This window comes from Dermacentor albipictus, chromosome 4 (genome assembly GCF_038994185.2).
Source record: "Dermacentor albipictus isolate Rhodes 1998 colony chromosome 4, USDA_Dalb.pri_finalv2, whole genome shotgun sequence".
NCBI classification, from domain to species: domain Eukaryota; kingdom Metazoa; phylum Arthropoda; class Arachnida; order Ixodida; family Ixodidae; genus Dermacentor; species Dermacentor albipictus.
Genome location: NC_091824.1, coordinates 112,287,669 through 112,304,728, shown reverse-complemented (window position 1 = coordinate 112,304,728; position 17,060 = coordinate 112,287,669). Strand labels below are relative to the sequence as shown.

Here is a 17,060-nt window from a genome sequence, read left to right as displayed (position 1 = left end):
AGAAGCAATCATCAACAATGGTTGAGCAGTGGATATTTGGACCTGTTTTGAAAAGGGGACAATTGTCTTTTTGAGGGCAACAACCGACAAAGACAAAAACCCTGCAAAAACTAATTCCCTTATTGAAAGGCTGCCTCCTGAGACATGTATTATTCAAGCACCATCAATCACTTCTAAGTAAAGGCATACATAAAGTCATGAAGATCCAGCCGCCCATACACAAATAATGCCTTGTTTTTTTTTTTTTTTTTTGATCCTATATCTGCAATCACTACCCTGCAACTTTGTCAGAGAGTGTTACAGGGCACCTTCTGGGACACCTAACAAAGGTCATTTTTTTAACAAAGATTTTTTTGGCACCTGACTTTGCTATCCAGACAGAAGCGGAGCTGGCCCGGCAAAATCCTGGAAAGCGTGTGTCTAGTGCCAACAACATCCCCGTGCCGCGGCTGCCCCCGAATCCGTCTCGTGTGGATCGCCTGATTGTCGACCAGCTTCGAGAACATGCTAAGGTAGGCCCAACCTTGCCATGCACTTCTTGCAACAGCCATCTTTAACTTGGAGGTGCCCTGAATGACATTTTTTTTGAAAAGTCGAGAAATGTATTTGGAATTAAAATAGCTGACTATTTCAGAAATACTTTGCTGCTAAAAGTGCTTTAGTGAATTCAGCAGAAGCAGAGTTATTGGCATTTAAAAGTCGCCTATGATCCCCTTCGCGGCACTCCCGCTCTTTCTTAAGTGCTTTGCACTGTGAAGGCTACAGCGGAGCAGGGCGTGCCCACAATGCTCCTCCTACTGAATGTCATCATAGCAGTTCAAATTTGAATTTGGATATTCATGTAGGCACCACTATTCCCAATTTTGGTGCCTATAATGCGCAAGAGGCGGTTGTTTTTAGCGAGCTGCAGTGCGCTCGGTGAGCGGACTAATTGCAGCACCCCACGGCGGCTGTGGCATCTACGCACGTGCAACTGCAGCATTTGCTTTGTGCACGACGAGGCTAAAGTGCATGCTCGTGCTCACATGCTCCTATCTGGCGGTGCCACGTAGTGCGGACCAGCTTTGTCCTGCACCAGCTCGACCGGCCGATAGTAGCCACATCCAACTTGTGTGCTGTCAGTAGGTCAGCATAAAGCCTTGGTACGAAGCAAAGTCAGCCAAGGCGTCTAGGCAGGAGTGGCCAGGAGTGAGGGCATGCTGGGTAGCATGTGTATGTTCTGACCTTCAGTTTTGCATGCTTCGAGGCTAGTTGGGTGTTGAAAACCAGTCGAAATTAGCCATACTCGACGGCTACAACATTGATGAGCAGGATGGCCAAAGCTTACTTCCTGCGTGGGCGGCTGCAGCGGAGCATGAGCCGACGGTACTCGGCTTCTTTCGGAAATACGTAATTCTTATTGAAATTTGTACACAGATTTTCGCTTAATTCAGCCTGTTTATTGGACTGCGTCAATAAATATACACAGTAACAGTAGGAAGAAGTGCACTGGTCCAAACAACCTTCTTGATTGATGTTAGCTATTGGCCAATAGCAGCTACGTATGGGAATATGCTGTCCGACAAAATGTAGTGCCCTAAAAAAGTCGGAAGTAGGCTTCTGTTGAAAAGAGTGTTTGAGAAAAAGCGGACTTCATACTCCGCTTGTGAGCTCCACGCGCTGCACACGATTGCAAAATTTAGTTGAAATGTTCCCAGCAGCGTAAGTTATCCGTGGACGGCGTTTTTTTTTCACCAAGCCCGAGGGGTGGTTCAAAGACCTTTTTAAGCTGCTGAACGGAATTCTCGTAAGAAAAATATAGTTGCACTGAATGGAGCGCAGTCAAGCAACGTTACACCAAAATCGCTTCTAACTTAAATAAACTATATCTTTGTTATATCCAATATTTGTTATAGGTGTGCCTAAACACTGACATTGGCAATAATAAATTTAGCAATCAGTTTTCTGCATAAGAAGCACAAGCATGATGGCTGACTGGCAGCATCCCGTGCTGATACGGGGCATGGATACAACATTGGGTTACATTCATGGGACCCTGCACTGTTGCTAATGCGCAGCTGTACGATTAGTGTGAACACACAGGATCAGCACGTTAGCTTGCCAGCTGTGATAATGTGAAGCCAAGCTGGCATGTCCGCGCCTTAATTATCAGCCTGCATTGGCACCTCGAGGACCTCCTCAATTATACTTTCTGTGGTGTCAGCCACACAGGTTGCCACATCATTGTCAATGCTGACGTGGATGTCTTATGTCCACAGAAACAGCATATGCTCCTCGCATAGATAGCAGAGCCTCTTAGGCTGCCTAGCTGGGTCTTTTTGCTGATGCAAGCAGCAGACGATGGTGGCTGCAGAAGTTCAGCTTCATTGAGTTAACAGGTAAACATTCTTCTTAATTATTATTGCACTGGGTCTGTGGCAAACCAAACAAATATTCACATATTGTAGTTTCATATTGCATAGTATGAGGGATACTGCGGTGCACTCCTCATAAGTTTGACTCTCGCCGTTTAATAAAAACACCACGGGGGGCGCCCTCCTGGACATTTCTGTAAGTACTCGAAACGAGGGAAGTTTTTTACTGTCATAATGATAATAATATTAGGCACACAGAAAGCACGGAATGGTTTCCAGACGTTATCTCTTTATCAAATACATACAGTGATCGCCCACTGCATGCAGTCGCGGCAATGGAGTCCCCCAAACTGGCTTCTTGCATGAAAGGTAGGCAATCGCTGAGAGCAAACTATGTAAAATATGTTCTTATAGTGGGCTGTCTGTATAACCAAATGAGCATACCTCGCAAAAACGAAATCAGTGGGGAAAGGAAAAAAATTTGCTTTCGTGGAAATTTCGTTGTTGCGAAATAAGACAGCACAGATAAAAGAATGAAGTCTCAAAGCAGCGATCACATAGGTTTGTAGCGACCGACTGCGCGTCTACATGCATGTCCACGCACAATTTTTTGCTTCGTGCCGTGAGCTTTAGGCTGCAGCATTTGAGCATTTGATAGTACACAAGCAGCCATTGTTGGGTGGACAATCAGAGCTGTTCAAAAACAATTTCATTATAAAGGGACTTCGATGCCTACGGCGACTTGTGATGTGCCGTCACGACGATTCAGTCTTTTTTTTTTTTTAGTTTCTTCTAAATTTTTTGACGTTTCAATATCATAATTTCTCAAGTTGCATTGCACTGTATGTTTGTCGGTCTTCTCAGCGAGAAATTTCCCTCTTGGTGCTAATGCAAACTTGTTCTAATGCAAACTTGTGCTAATGCAAACTTGTGCTAATGCAAACTTGTGCTAATGCAAACATGAGCATATGCCATGCCTTTGTTTAATGTGCTTCTTACCGTTCCCTTACCGTTCCACTGAACTTGCCAGGGTCTAGCATCAGCAAGTTTATAGATCAAAGGTTCGTGACATTAGCTAGGCAGCGCGCGTCAGCTTGCTTCTCAGTGCACGCTTTCTGCTACTCACTGAGCGTTGCAGCCCCAACGCCGTAGCAAAAAATCTTCCTTGTGGAAGTGCTCGCTGCACCCCAGAGTTGCAGCCGCTTGCCGGTTCTAAATTTCGTGATCCAAGCTTCGCGCAGCTTCATGTCATGCAGGTACATGTGAAGGCTAACACCAGGCTTCGTTGAGTACATCTGGCACTGCGACACCACGCAGTAGCCTACCACACTGGATGCCCTCAAAGGCAGCGACTACCTATTATAGTGCTTTCAAGTGTTGCCAAGTAGGCACCCGAGGGGGAAAACCTGTCCACTTAACCGCAGTGCCGGTGGGATTTTAAACTTTCGTTTTCAGCTTGCTTCGGCGCTTCTGAAGCAGGTGACGTGGCCACTGTGGCCACATGATCTCTCATTCCATGTCACACCGACGGCAGCGCCAGCTTTTCCAATGGTGGAGCTCATCCCCAGTAGAGCAGGGCCTCAGTGGAAAAGCTTACATTTAAAACGCAAGTGGATGTCTCACACAAAGCTTGACATTCTTTATTCCAAAACTGGGGAAAAAAAAAAGACGCCACCTTTACTGCTCATTGAAAGTGGCACAATACTCGAAACACGGGACTCTTCAGCATGACCTCTGAGATTAGGCACCACCCATGGTTGCCCGCAGCACGCAGAGAAATCTTGGAGGCAATTCGCTTACCACAAGGTACACACATTGTATGCTAAGATGCTGCTAATAGGCTGGTAATCAGAAAATTAAACTTGTAAATAAACTCGGAGTGTAAGTAGACCTTTATGCGTCCTGTAGCTCCTTCCTAAATCTGTATCTGCTGGCGTAAAAACCATTTCACAATGCATAACTAACTTGCACAAATCCGCAACTTGACTGTATTAAACTACAAGCTCTGCCAAAATTGTTTCTGTAGTATATATACTGCTCATTTATTACCAATTTAGGCAAAGTGAATTTTCATTGCAGTCTATTTTGTTACAAGTCTACTACATATGCATTTCATGTAAGCTGTTGCATTACTTGACACAAGCAAGCCTCATGTGGTAGAGGACGCTCTTCCACATCACACATGTGCAGGTCCTGACTTTGGTGGCCAAGATGGAGCAGTTGCGAGGCGCAGAAGTCCACCCTGATGTACACGCCAGCATGGAGCGCTGGCTAGAGGCCCTGCGAGGTGTACAGACTTGTAGGCGTGACGAGATGATACATCAGGCGCACCGACATCACCGCCAGCTGCTTAACCCACCTGCCCGCCTCCAAGAAGATGCTGGTGAGTCTGCATCATGGCAGTTTACTTTGATTGTAGGTATGCCTGACGAGAAAAATTTGGGGGGCATGTGTTGTATGGAGAAAGCCTAATGATGACACAGATAGCTTATCATTGCAATAGCAAATTAATACAGTTAAAGCTCGATATAACAAACTTCAATATAGTAAAATTCTCGATATAACGAAGTATTTAACTTTTCATAACATCATGTTCATAGAACACCGTGCATTTAGAACCTCAACATAACGAAGTGTGTTCGTGTGCTAGTTCAGTATAATGAAATTACACTGCTGCTGCAAAGGAATGCCGAGACAATAAATGGAAACTTCCACATATGGTGAAATGATTGAGTTACTACGCACCTCTCAAATCACGTGCAGCACCATAAGAGCAACCCCGAAGTGTAGCTACATCATGTTCCATATAAAGTCCAAGGGCGATAAGATATTGCTGTTCACTTGCTTTTCTGCTTAATACAAATATATTGCAGTGAAGCTGACTTTAAAAGCCATGCGGAAAAGCTGACTTTGCAAAACTGACCACCATTGTGCAACACATAATATACCCTTGCCCATTTTTCTTGCTATAAAATCGGGTGCACGTCAGATTTCTACTTTGTTTAGGAGCTTTATGCCTTTTCTACATTAGTTTTCTGCTTTGGACACATTTCTACTTCTATTTGGTTCAGGAGTGGCTGAGAGTTGAAATGTTTGACCGGCACATTGGGTGTCTGGAGATCGAATCCTTACTGGGCACGATGGCTTTCTTTATTTTTTATTACTTCTGTATATTCTCACAAAGCACTTCAGGATTCCTGTGAAGATCATTGGCAGACATCAAAACAACTAGTTGTGTTTGCCTTAACAGCTATCACAGCAATAATCTTATAGCAGTTGGAAGTCAGCATTTTGTGCATGCCCATCTTTGTCTCAAGTTGCACTGTTCATTGCTAAGGTTCACTGAATCTTTATTGATTTTGTTGCTTAATCTCACTTGTCAATCTCTAAATTTACTTTGACTGGACGCAGATGTGCTTGCCCTGGCACACAGCATCCGACAGCTGAGCCAAGCATCACGTCGTGCCCGCACAGCCCTGTGGTGTGCCCTTATCACTACGCTGCTCGTTCCCCCAAATTCGAAGCCACTGCCTGCGACCATTCCTTCCTCTTCCACCTAGTCAGCTTGCCTACTTTGTCTTTCCTCCTTCCATCACATGGAAAAGGACGCTGTTGGTGCTGTTGCAGTTGTGTCAGGTGTTGTTCGTCAAGGTGTAGCCGGTTTTCTTGTGGTATCCCAAAGTGGGAAGGGGGGAGTGCACACCACGGTTAGAGTGAATGGAAGAAAGATCTGAACAAACCTGGCAGGCTTGTTTGCAAGGTAACCAAAGTTTGGATGCAAGCGAGCCCGAAGGCAAATGTTGGCATGATCAGGAGAAGCATACGCTTAAGGCAAAAAGGAGTGCTTGTTTCTGTAAATTACAGAGCACTCGTGCATCGTGCCCACAAGCCAAAATGAAGTCTTCCTAAAGGCATGTAATGGTCACCTTAGGCCTTAGCATGCGTAACACAAAAAGAAAAAAAAAGAAAGCTATTTGGTACACTCTAAAAATGCTAGCAGTGTATTGCTACAAAGACCGTTGAGGTAATTTTGTTTGACGATTCTGTACTTTAAAATTACCACTGCTCTTTGCTATATGTGCCTCATTTTTTGGGCACTTATTACTGTTTGAACATTGGCAAAATTTAATAGCGAAGCTAAGCACATTGCCAGAAAAGCAATAGGCTCTAAAGCACTAAAGGGTGTGAGCAGACGGTTGACTGTGTTGCGAGACTTCTTGCACTCTCCCATTGTTCTCTGCCAACACTGAAGACTGCTGCTGTTACTATTGGCTGTACCAGTCAAAAGTTGACATGCATTTCTTCTGGACTGGTAAAGGCAATACTTGCCAAAACTGCTGCTCTTTAAGTGAATGTAGAGAGGTGCTGGCTACTTTAAAAACACATGATGCCAGTCAGTGAGCTCAGTAGTGCAGTTGGTGTGATGTGGTGCAGCATATTTCGCTGACGAAATGAATTCTTCCATTGACTCATGCAGCTGCTGCTTTCCCCCATCAAGTTATCTGCTCAGTGCCTACAATATGCCTGTCGTTGATTTCCAGCACTAATATAATAATATTGCCAAAAGTAAAAAAATTAAAAAGGAAGTTTGGCTTCCTTTCAATAGAACTATTTTTCTTCACTTTTGCCACCATGATAATTACTCGAATTGTGTTTGCTGGTCGAGGAGTGCTTGGACAGCTGTGGTCAGCATTGGCTAACACTTTGTGTTATCATTTTCTTTTATGTCTGTACAAAGTGCACTGTCAGATTGTCCTAAATTCGTGGCTGCTGGCAACCAAAGGCATATGTGAGCCAACTTCCAAGCCTAGCAAAAAAAAAGGAAGAACCTTTCTCTCTCTGATGGGCAAAAGCATTTGCAGTTTCCGTTGGTGTACAGTACACCTCGGCATCTTGTAGGCACTCGAGCAGGAAGCATTTATTCGAGTGTGCCTCTCTATGTGAGCACGTTTGTATGTGTGCTTGTGGGACTGCTGCGTGGTTGCGCGTGAGCACGTCAGTGCTCTGCTAGAGGCCCAATGTTTGAAGTTTACCTTTTGTTGTTACTTTCTTTTTTGACACAAGTGAAGGCAGGCTGTTGAGTCTGCCAAAAAGCTTATGAAGACAGAACACTCTGTGTGGCCCTTGTTTTTGACAACAATCACGTTAGTGGTTGAGCTACCTTGTTTTTGACTGCGTTGGGAAGCCCAACTGCTAGGTTAGCGCTTTTTTGACACAAGTGAAGGCAGGCTGTTGAGTCTGCCAATAAGCTTATGAAGACAGAACACTCTGTGTGGCCCTTGTTTTTGACAACAATCACGTTAGTGGTTGAGCTACCTTGTTTTTGACTGCGTTGGGAAGCCCAACTGCTAGGTTAGCGCTAACAACTGTGAATGGCAGGCTACCCTTTGCTATTTAAGATATTGTTTTTGTTTTTCTTTGTTTGTTTGTTTGTTTGTTTGTTTTGTCTGTTTGGTGCAGTGGAACACTGCATGCTTGGCTTGGTTGAGGGTGTGTTTTGGGAACCATACAGATTTCTTGCCTTTTTTCCTTTTTTACTTTCATGACGAAGAAACTGGAAAATGAAATTTAAACGCAGTGCTTTTAGCTTCTGCACACCGCATGGACGGTGGAAGTGAATTTTGCTGTGGAATCTTCACTCTGTGGGCTTGGGAGTGAGTTGATTGCCAAAAGAATGATGCCACGACCAGTGCGTCGCATGGGTTCTCTGTGAGGCCTCCATTTTTCACTTGTTGATGGGACTCAGGTTGTGAACGTAGCAGCCCTGCCGGTCGCGCCTTTGACCTGCACACAATGGCAGCACTGTTTTAATCTCAGCTTGGAAGTGGCATGCAATGCAGAGCTTTTCAGTGTAGCATACTAGCTGCAACAGATGCTCGACATAAGTTGCTATCTTTTAGCCTCGTTTGAGCAGCAGAAGTTTTCTAATGTCAGAGCACTGATTCTCTTCAGTTGCTGATAAGGCTTTTTTGACTCGGTTTCGCAAACCTTTCTAGTTATTCGCAAGTTATACTTTATTATCCGTGGTCTTTAATCTGTACAGTTGAGCATATGGACTGGACCATCAGTTTTGTGAGCATGGATGCATCAGCTATGGGACTATGTACAAAGAGAATTTTCCACTGACGCAGCACGAAATAAAAGTAAAGTGCCATTAACATTCCAGTTTGATTTGTAGCATAAATTTTTTGTGGGTAATTGCCAGCATGAGTTTAGTTGAAATCCTCAAAGAAAATAATTAGCTGAAATTGTTTATGTTTAACAGTAGTCCTGCAATGTCTACACTGAAGATGTAACTTGGCATTCCAGCTGCAAGCAGCTGCTGCATTTAAGCTGACCCAAAACAGTAGCCAGCTGAACGATACTCATATTGACAAATTTTGGATGGACCGGCATGGCATTGTAGCTTTTCTTGTTCTGTGTCAAGCCTGCGTGTGCTAGCATATTGATAGTCCCCACGAGATGCATTCTAGTCAACTCCATGAGGAGCTTCCCTCTTTTAATATGCCAACCGTACACATTGCCTTGCCGCTCCTTTTGTCACTTTATGTGTTTGTCTGTTAGGCCGTAGGTCATCAGGCCTAGTGGCTTTGCCTGTTGAAGTTTTTTTGGTGTTTGTCTAAGGATATCCTGAGGGTGTTTAGCTTGTTGTTGTCTGTTTTCCTTCCTGTTGGTTGTATACTCGCGTCCTACAACTCGGGTCTAGGTTTTTTAGTATTTCTCTTCCTGTTATTGTAGTGCAAGTTTTGTGTCCATGCCATGCATATTCCAAACATTTTCCTCTGCATATTTCCACAGGGATACCTAGAGTCCCTAATATATATTTTCTTTTTGTCCCTGGTTCAGGGCTGTTCAAAGAGTTACAGCCACTGACCAGCCAATCAAGTGGCACTTTGCCGCTAAAAACTGTGGCGCTTGAATTTAGAATGAGAAGTGTGAGACGAAAGCATCTATACTAGATGCTGATACTCAGTCTGCTGCTTAAAGTAATGTGGCAGATTTGTTTTTGATTTGTTTGTCTGTATGTTTGCCATTTTGTTGGTTTGTCTGTTCGTTTTTCGGTTTTGGGTTTGACTAGTCTAATTTGTTGAGCAATTCTTTTTTTGAATTCATCACATGCAACGCAAAGCAATTTCGGTGATATTTTTTCTGTTTTGTAATATTTAACTGTTTATCTACGGAAATCAGTACCCTTGAGCTTGGTTGAGACACGGAGACCTTCTTTGACATTTGGTACTGAGTAACGAAAACATAAGATGCTGTCAACAGCATATTAGCTTTGGGTGTGCCTTTTAGCTTTTAATTCCTTACAGCTTGCGCCATAAGCAACAGGGCTTGAGCTTCGACAAGCCTAGTCATGTGCTTCAAGGTGTGGTTGAAGTGGTTTCTAGTCTATAGAGCCGAAGATATTTTGCACGAAAGCTTAGATTTTCTTATCTGTGTCCCAGCGCCACATTGTGGCCCAATCTCAACAAACGCAGAGCACAGAGCCTTGGCTGTACGTATAACGGAGGTTTTCATAGGGCAGAGATCAGTCTGCCTGGTATGCTAGTCAGAACTAGTCGGAGCACCACAGGAATGAGTGAAGTTGTTCGTTCTGCAAGGTCACAACAGATGCAAGAAGTACTCCTAGCTGTTGTGGTGAATGTATTTGGGTGTGCATGTTTTCCACAAGCATGTCGCCGGGATTGTTCCTATTCGCTTTTATCTCTTTTCACTCTAGATGCGTGCAATAAGCTGTGTATAAGTGTCGTCCGTGCAAGCTCGGTTGGTGTTAAATGCAGGTTGTTGTTGTCTTGTACCGCTGTTCAAAGGTTCTGGTACTCATTTGCTAGATGGTGTGCATGTCAAATGGCATTTAGTGCAAACTGCGTGGGGATCACTTTGTCCATTGTAAACCATTTGCTGAAATAATATTGCTTCACTATTTTGTAACTGTGGTAGACAATGATGGGTATAATGCATGTTTCACTTCAGGGGGCAAATTGATATTGGAATGGAAGGCTGGTTCATTTTTCGTGCAGTGTGGTTCGATGCTGGTGATCCTTGCATTTCCACTTTAATTTCTGAAATGTATTGCCTGGTTTTGCAGACGACTATCAAGTAAAGAATGCAAAAACAAGAAAGTAATGAAGTGCTATGGTCTTAATATATAAAGTTCATATTATCAGTACCATAAATTTGGAGCAAGCATACACAACAGGCATCAAAATGAGCACACGTCTCTCCAGTTTTACTAAAATCTAAAAATTGTATTCTATGCACTGTGGAACACCACTAGGGCATCAAAAGAACATAGGCAATGCCCATCAGGATACCTTGTTGAAGCACAGGCAGCAATTGTGGGGGAAGAAAGGACCATTTCTTAAAACATACATTCTTATGTGGTACTTTGCAGTGCAACGGCATTGCAAGATTTCACAATACAGTTCAGAATCAGAACTCTCCAGTCTTAACTCTGACATTGTTGTTTTTTCTGGTGTTAATAACCTGCTTTTAGTCCCTGGTATGTCAGTTCACTCGCCTGTATCTTATTTGCTTTTTTTCCCCTCAGATGTCGCTAGTGAGAAAACAGCCATAGTATTTATTTCTCTCTCTCTCTCTCCTCTTCTTCCTCTTTTTTTTTCATTATTTTGCACTATTCTGGTCACTATTGATGCCCATAGGACGACCACATGTTCACTACCGCAACTCCTGTTTCATCGTTCATTCCAGTCTTCTTGCAGATAAGGATGGCATGCCTCCGCTCGGCATCTGTAATGCTCATCTTGTCCGTAGTATCGAGTCCTTCTGCAGGAAAGATGTGAGCTTAGCTAGGTGTACTAGCATGATCTCTTAGGTGTTGTGTTGCTGAACCTCGTGGGTCTTTTTGTCGATGGTTATCAGCTAGTTTTCATTGGCTGCAGTCTGACATTTGCATAGCTAGACTTGTGTACTTGTTGTGACAAATGGTTGAGTCTCCAGAGTAACGTAGAAGAGGAAAAAGATAGACATGCAAGGTTATACCTACAGTCATGCAGCCAAATGTCTAGAGGGCAAGGGGGAAACGCTTTGTAATGCATGTTTATCCTGCCATCAAAACGACTCAGCGGTAGACCACTCTCCTAGATGTAAACCAAGTATTTTCGGTGTTTTGACTCTACGTACTGCTACTGGCCCGTTTAATAAGATCACGATGACACTAATAATAACAAGATATATATTATATATACAATATATATATATACACGCATATATATATATTGCCGTATACACATTCAAGCGTACTATTACTTGATAGTGGAATTCAGTCAGTGAAAGTGCCTCAATAATTTTATAGCTTTTACAAGGAGAGCTCGACAGCACTGCAAAGTGACAGCAGAGCTGGTCCGGGTGTCTCTGCCAACCCCTTGCATGGTCGCTAGATATCTCCGCTAGAGCTGCTTCGTTGTCGTTGTTGTCTGAAGGTCTCCACACTGGCGGGTTAATAGTTTGGACAAACTGCTGATGTCTGGTGCTGTTTTTTCTCACAAACTCTTATCTGTACCCTGTTGGCTACTGCACTGAATAAGGTTTCTTTGCTGCTTTTGCAAGCTGTTTCAGATAGCGGCAAGTCGGTCCCAAAGTGGCGACAAAGGTTCTCAGTGGAGCTCTGTGGGTTTCTCCAGAGCTTACACTCTTTTGCTTTGTGTACACAGATAAATTCTTCCAGTGGTGTAACTGAAGATTATATTTAGCCTTTTGTGCATAGACTTTTGTGCACTGGCCTTTAGCACTTAATGGATTTGGAAGAAAGTTTGGCCTTACAAAGTTTTATGATCCAGGATTTTTTTTTTTTTTTCAATTTGGGGAAATTCGAGGGCAGGAACCTGGAAAGCTATAAAGTTATGTAGATTAGCAGTGCTTCGCAGAGGTAGTTGCTGGACATATTGTATATGGTTCACAATGTCTACGTGGTAGAGCAGATGAAGTATGCATAAATTCAAAGAAGAGTGTCACGGTACCTGTCTGGTCTTTGCCATTCTATGTCCTCTGCCTATTGAACTGTGTCACTACTGTATCACCTCACGGTGAGGACTTTGACTGAGCCATGTCATTTACTCTTAGTGCTGGAGCTTCATTGTAAAGCATGGGCACTTTGACACACTGAACTAACCGAGACGTGTTGGATGGGACTATACTTAAAACAAGCTTAAGGGAAGTGTATTTCAGTTGTCGGTGCCTCCTACATGTCTACACAATTGTCTGCCATATCACTAAGCGAATATCATAACTGCCAAAGTACCAGCAGTTTTGGCTACCAGACTGCAAAGCAGTAGCATGCAGTGCAAGTTTGTGTCTGCAAGTAACCTACCTGAACAGATGATGGCACAAAATGGTTAGCAGAGTGTCATTCCCGTTGAACTATCTTGTCTGCAGAAAAGACTACATTTAGCTTTGCTGCCTCTGGCGTGCATCCATCGAAGAATGCAGCAGGTATAATGCTCTGCTTTTCTTTCTTCAGTTTGCCATCATGATTTTATGTGGCGGCCATGGAGCAAAAACTTAAAGGACTGTGTGTAAATGTTGACGCATTTAGGAGGTGTGGGATGTTTAATGTTGCTTATAGTGCAAAAATGTTTAAAATAGACTCCGGTTCAGTTGCATAAAACATAACTGCTATCATTGTGGCCAGCACCTACTTTTGTTGTGCTTGCGGGTTTGTCTAAGATATTTTCTGTTCCTCCAGGTACTGAATATTTCCAAAACAATTCTCGGCCAGGCACCACAGTTCTTTATTCAATGCTGCCGTGGCAACGATACTCAGGGAGAACGTCTTCTGATTGGCTTTACAACAAAGTCCACAGCAGGCAGCTGTCTAAAAGGCACCTGAATTCAGAGAGAAGCCTGTATTTCCTCCATCAAGCTTTGGTAAAGCACATCACCTGTTGAACATGCGCACGTGCAAGCATGACTGCACACAGCAAAATTGCTGATTAGTTATGCATTTACTTCCCAAGGTGGAGCAAACACTGCAAACCATTTGAAAGCTTTAGTACAGTGCAGTAGCCAACAACCAGCCCATGACTACAAGTCTATTTTCTCTGTGTGCACTCGGAACTAGTGCACTGTCTTCTTCAAACAACTGCTGTTTGGGCAGCATGCCGCTCTGAGCGAGGTTGCACTTTTTGGACACACACAGTACCCTTGGCCGTGCATGGCAGGCTGTCTCTTGCAGTGCCCTTAGAAGCTTCACATCAAGAGACTCGGTGGTTAGCAACGTTTAATAAGGCATGTTAAATGTGACTCTGTACTTGGTATTTCGCAATTGTTTTGTAATGGCAATATTCGGTGGGTGCTGACGGCAAGGTGCGGGTTTGTAGTTCCAGCTTTGAAGTGTGCCCCGCACCTCCACCAAATTATAAGGGTGCTTATTTACACGGTGCTGCAAGGCCACACAAAAACAAATCAAGCGCACGAACATGACCTGATGTCTCACGGCGCAGAGCTGCTGACTTTGTCCTCTTCAGTGTCCACCAAATATTGTCCTTGTTCTTCACTACAGTTTTAAAATCTGATGAATTTGTTTGTACTCGGAAATTTCATGCATGACTGTGGTGTATTCTGCCCACGAGCTGCAATGCTTGCCTGGTTCATTCTGCAGATGCATTCAAGTGCTTTATAAACAAAGATTTAGGTAGTGGAAGCAGCTGCAACAACATGACCACTTCTTGAGAGTTGCACAGTTGAGGCAACTTTGAAGATGATCTGTGCACTGCCGTCTATTATCTGCCGAGACTATTAAATGTTTAGCAGGTAAATCAAGCAAACATTGTGGCTTATGCTGCTAGACAAAATGTACTATGTGGCAATTGTTTCAGATTTGAATGTAGATGTGGTGCCAGCTCAAATATTTTTTTTCCCTGATGATAATTACATTCTTCGCTGTGTACTCTGCCTCATTGACGTGTAACATATGTTTCCAAGCTTTTTGAAACTTTGATTTGCTTCGAAGTATGTAGTTTCAACCTGTGACAATTGCATAGCACTGTTTGGTGTTTTTTTTTAAGAAAAGATTTGGTCTTTTGACAGGTGATATGTCACCGTGGTTGTGAGTTACTGGAGACTTTACTATAGGTCTTTGGCAGTATTTGCAGAGTGCACTAGCATACGGAGCTGGCAGAACTAATTTTAGTTTGATGTCTTTGTGCGTCAGCTGTGAAGCAATTAACAATATGTGCTATCATTAAAGCTGGTTGCTATGTTAGTACAGTGGGCAGCCTCAGTCATGAGGCCACAGACATGTACAAACGAGAGCACTTCTCGTAATTGTCGTGCCATACTGATCCTCTTTTATGCTGAAAGCAAAAATGCAGCTTCTCTTTGGGTTCATGTATTATGTTGCTTGAATATATGTGCTGGCATCATGCCTCTGCTCTGTGGAAAAGAGGCTACTCATCAGCGTTGGCATTTTCAGATGTTTTTTGTTGAAACACATGCAACTGCATGAAAATGTGTATATCGGTGAGCTGCAAAATGGACTGTACGAACTCCACCACCAGTTGAACTCTGTCATGCCTGATAAGTGAACAGTGAGTGCAATGCCAAGACATGGTGAAGTCCAAACAAAATAAGGTTCCGACCACGCATATGCCAGTGGCCAGACATATCAGAGCGGGGTGCTCATGCATGTGCTATTGATATTGTGATACTTACATCTCGCTGTGGTGCCAGTATGTGTTTCCATGTTTATGTGTGAACGAAGTGTGCTTGTCTCATGTGTCCCTACACTGGTAGTGCAACGCATAAGCTACGTTGTGCACAAACGTGTCACGTGTTGCATGAGGAGCGCAGCAGTGCATATAAGAAGTCGTACAATGATTGCTGCAAAGACACAGATATCTTGGAAGCACAGAAGGGTTTGTGTAAATGAATGCTCTCCAAAATTGGTAGCATTGTCAGTTGTTTCTAGAGATAAAAAACTTGGTGGTCCTGTGAAATCAAATGTGAAACTTGTCATATACTGCCATCTATACTCTTACCTTTTCACCCATGGTTCAGCCTTTAGCGAAACGACAAGGAAAAAAGCATGTGGTTGATCTGATATGTACAGCTTTCATCAAATGTATGCAGGCCAGTTGGCATGTGATAAGAACGGTTGCTGAGCCCTGTGCCATGCCTTGAGCTCCAAAAGTGAATGGTGAAGATGGGTAGAATTGTCCTTTCACCAGAGGGTTGGAGCACAGGCATGTGGCAGGAGACCTAGTAAATTTTGAAGAAAGTGACCTGTGTACATTTGCAAAAGGTGTTGGTGTCTAGCTGGGCTAGGTACCAACACCTTTGTTGGTATCTGGAGTTGGGCGAGTTGTTCGTATCAGCACCTCTCAAATTTGTGAACAAGTGCTTGTTCCACTTTCAAATGCTGCCTCGGGTATCGTGAGTCTTGTCTAGGTTGCTTAACTTCTGTAGCCCACACATGCATTGTAAACATTACGCAGCATATCAATTAAAAAAAAAAAATCCTGCTGTTCAGAGCAGAAGACTGGGGGTTCCACACCATGGGCCTGTAATTGTTATTCCAATTGAGACGACGCATACACTGCTGTGCTGCTCAAATGCTTCGTGAATTGCAACACAGTAGCAGACGGCAGCGTGCATTTTATAGGAAGGTCTACACTTTCCCGCCAAGTACTGGTGTCTGGGTCACAAACATGCAATACAATCAGCACCGCCTTCGTGCGCCACCCTTGCTATGCGTGCACGTCACTCCTCCTCTGTGAACCATACTTGCATCGATCGACGTTGCCTGTTTGCTCTCTCATCGCCGTTGTTTCTGCAGTGTTTTCCTCTTGGCTGTGCACATACTCTGGGCCCAACATCAGGGGTGGGATCTTGTTTGTATTTGCTCGGTGTGGCATACCATGTTTGTTGTTCATGTGCATGGCGAGAGAGGCCGTGCTCTTGACATTGCTTTTTTTTTCCTTCCTTTTTACCGGCCAGAATCACATGTCTGTAGTTGCTCAACGTTACATCACTCTCAGTGTGACATCTTGGCAGTGGTGGCTTAGCTAGTCGTTTTTTTGAAGTGCGTTTTTCTATTTACAATAAAGCACTGTTTCAGACTGTACGAGATGTGCCTGTCTAAGTGTGCATGCTTGAAACGCAGCAACCTGCTGTCATATTGTAAATGTGAGCTCTCCCTGCAGTGCTCTTAGATTGACTGTCTCTTGTATTAGAGTGATTGTGTCAGAGTGCCTCTAAATTTTTACACAAAGCCAGTTTAAAAGCAAAGTGGTGTTTTATTTTTCTTCAAAACTTTGTTTCCATTTGAGGCTGATTCCTAACGAAGTAAAATAAGTTCCGATCTTCTCTTCGCCAGTGAGATGTGATGGATATTTTCGAGTATTCTTGCATATATGGGCTGTTTTTGTGCAGCACCATTTTCACTTTGGCAGTGTACTTTAGCTTTATTCAGAATTCAAATTAAAGCTTCAGCAAGCAACTGACTAGTATCAAATAGACACTGTCAAAGTTCATGACATGGTTGAAAGTATCTGAATATATGAGGGCATATAGGAGCCCAGAGGTTAGGTTTACTACAACAATGCGTGCGTCAGCAAGCGAAAGGCTTGAGAACTGTTTGGACTGATGTAAGGAGCTGCAGAAACTTTTTTTTTTCTTCTTCTTCTTCTGACGTTGCAGCACAAGGCACGAAACGTGCACTGGAGCACGCCGTATATAAAAGGC

The 17,060-nt window shown here is 43.5% G+C and overlaps 1 protein-coding gene across 5 annotated transcripts in view; it reads left to right on the top strand.

The window, feature by feature from the left end:
* Positions 1–16,440, top strand: part of LOC139059261 (uncharacterized) — a 56,894-nt gene extending 40,454 nt beyond the window's left edge. For all 5 annotated transcript variants that reach the window (XM_070537437.1, XM_070537439.1, XM_070537436.1 and 2 more), the window contains 3 exons: positions 378–512; positions 4,545–4,737; positions 5,766–16,440. In XM_070537437.1, the coding sequence (XP_070393538.1) occupies positions 378–512; positions 4,545–4,737; positions 5,766–5,914 (477 nt within the window). In that variant the 3' untranslated portion in view covers positions 5,915–16,440. The remainder of the gene's footprint in view (positions 1–377; positions 513–4,544; positions 4,738–5,765) is intronic.
* The last annotated feature ends 620 nt before the right edge of the window (positions 16,441–17,060 follow it).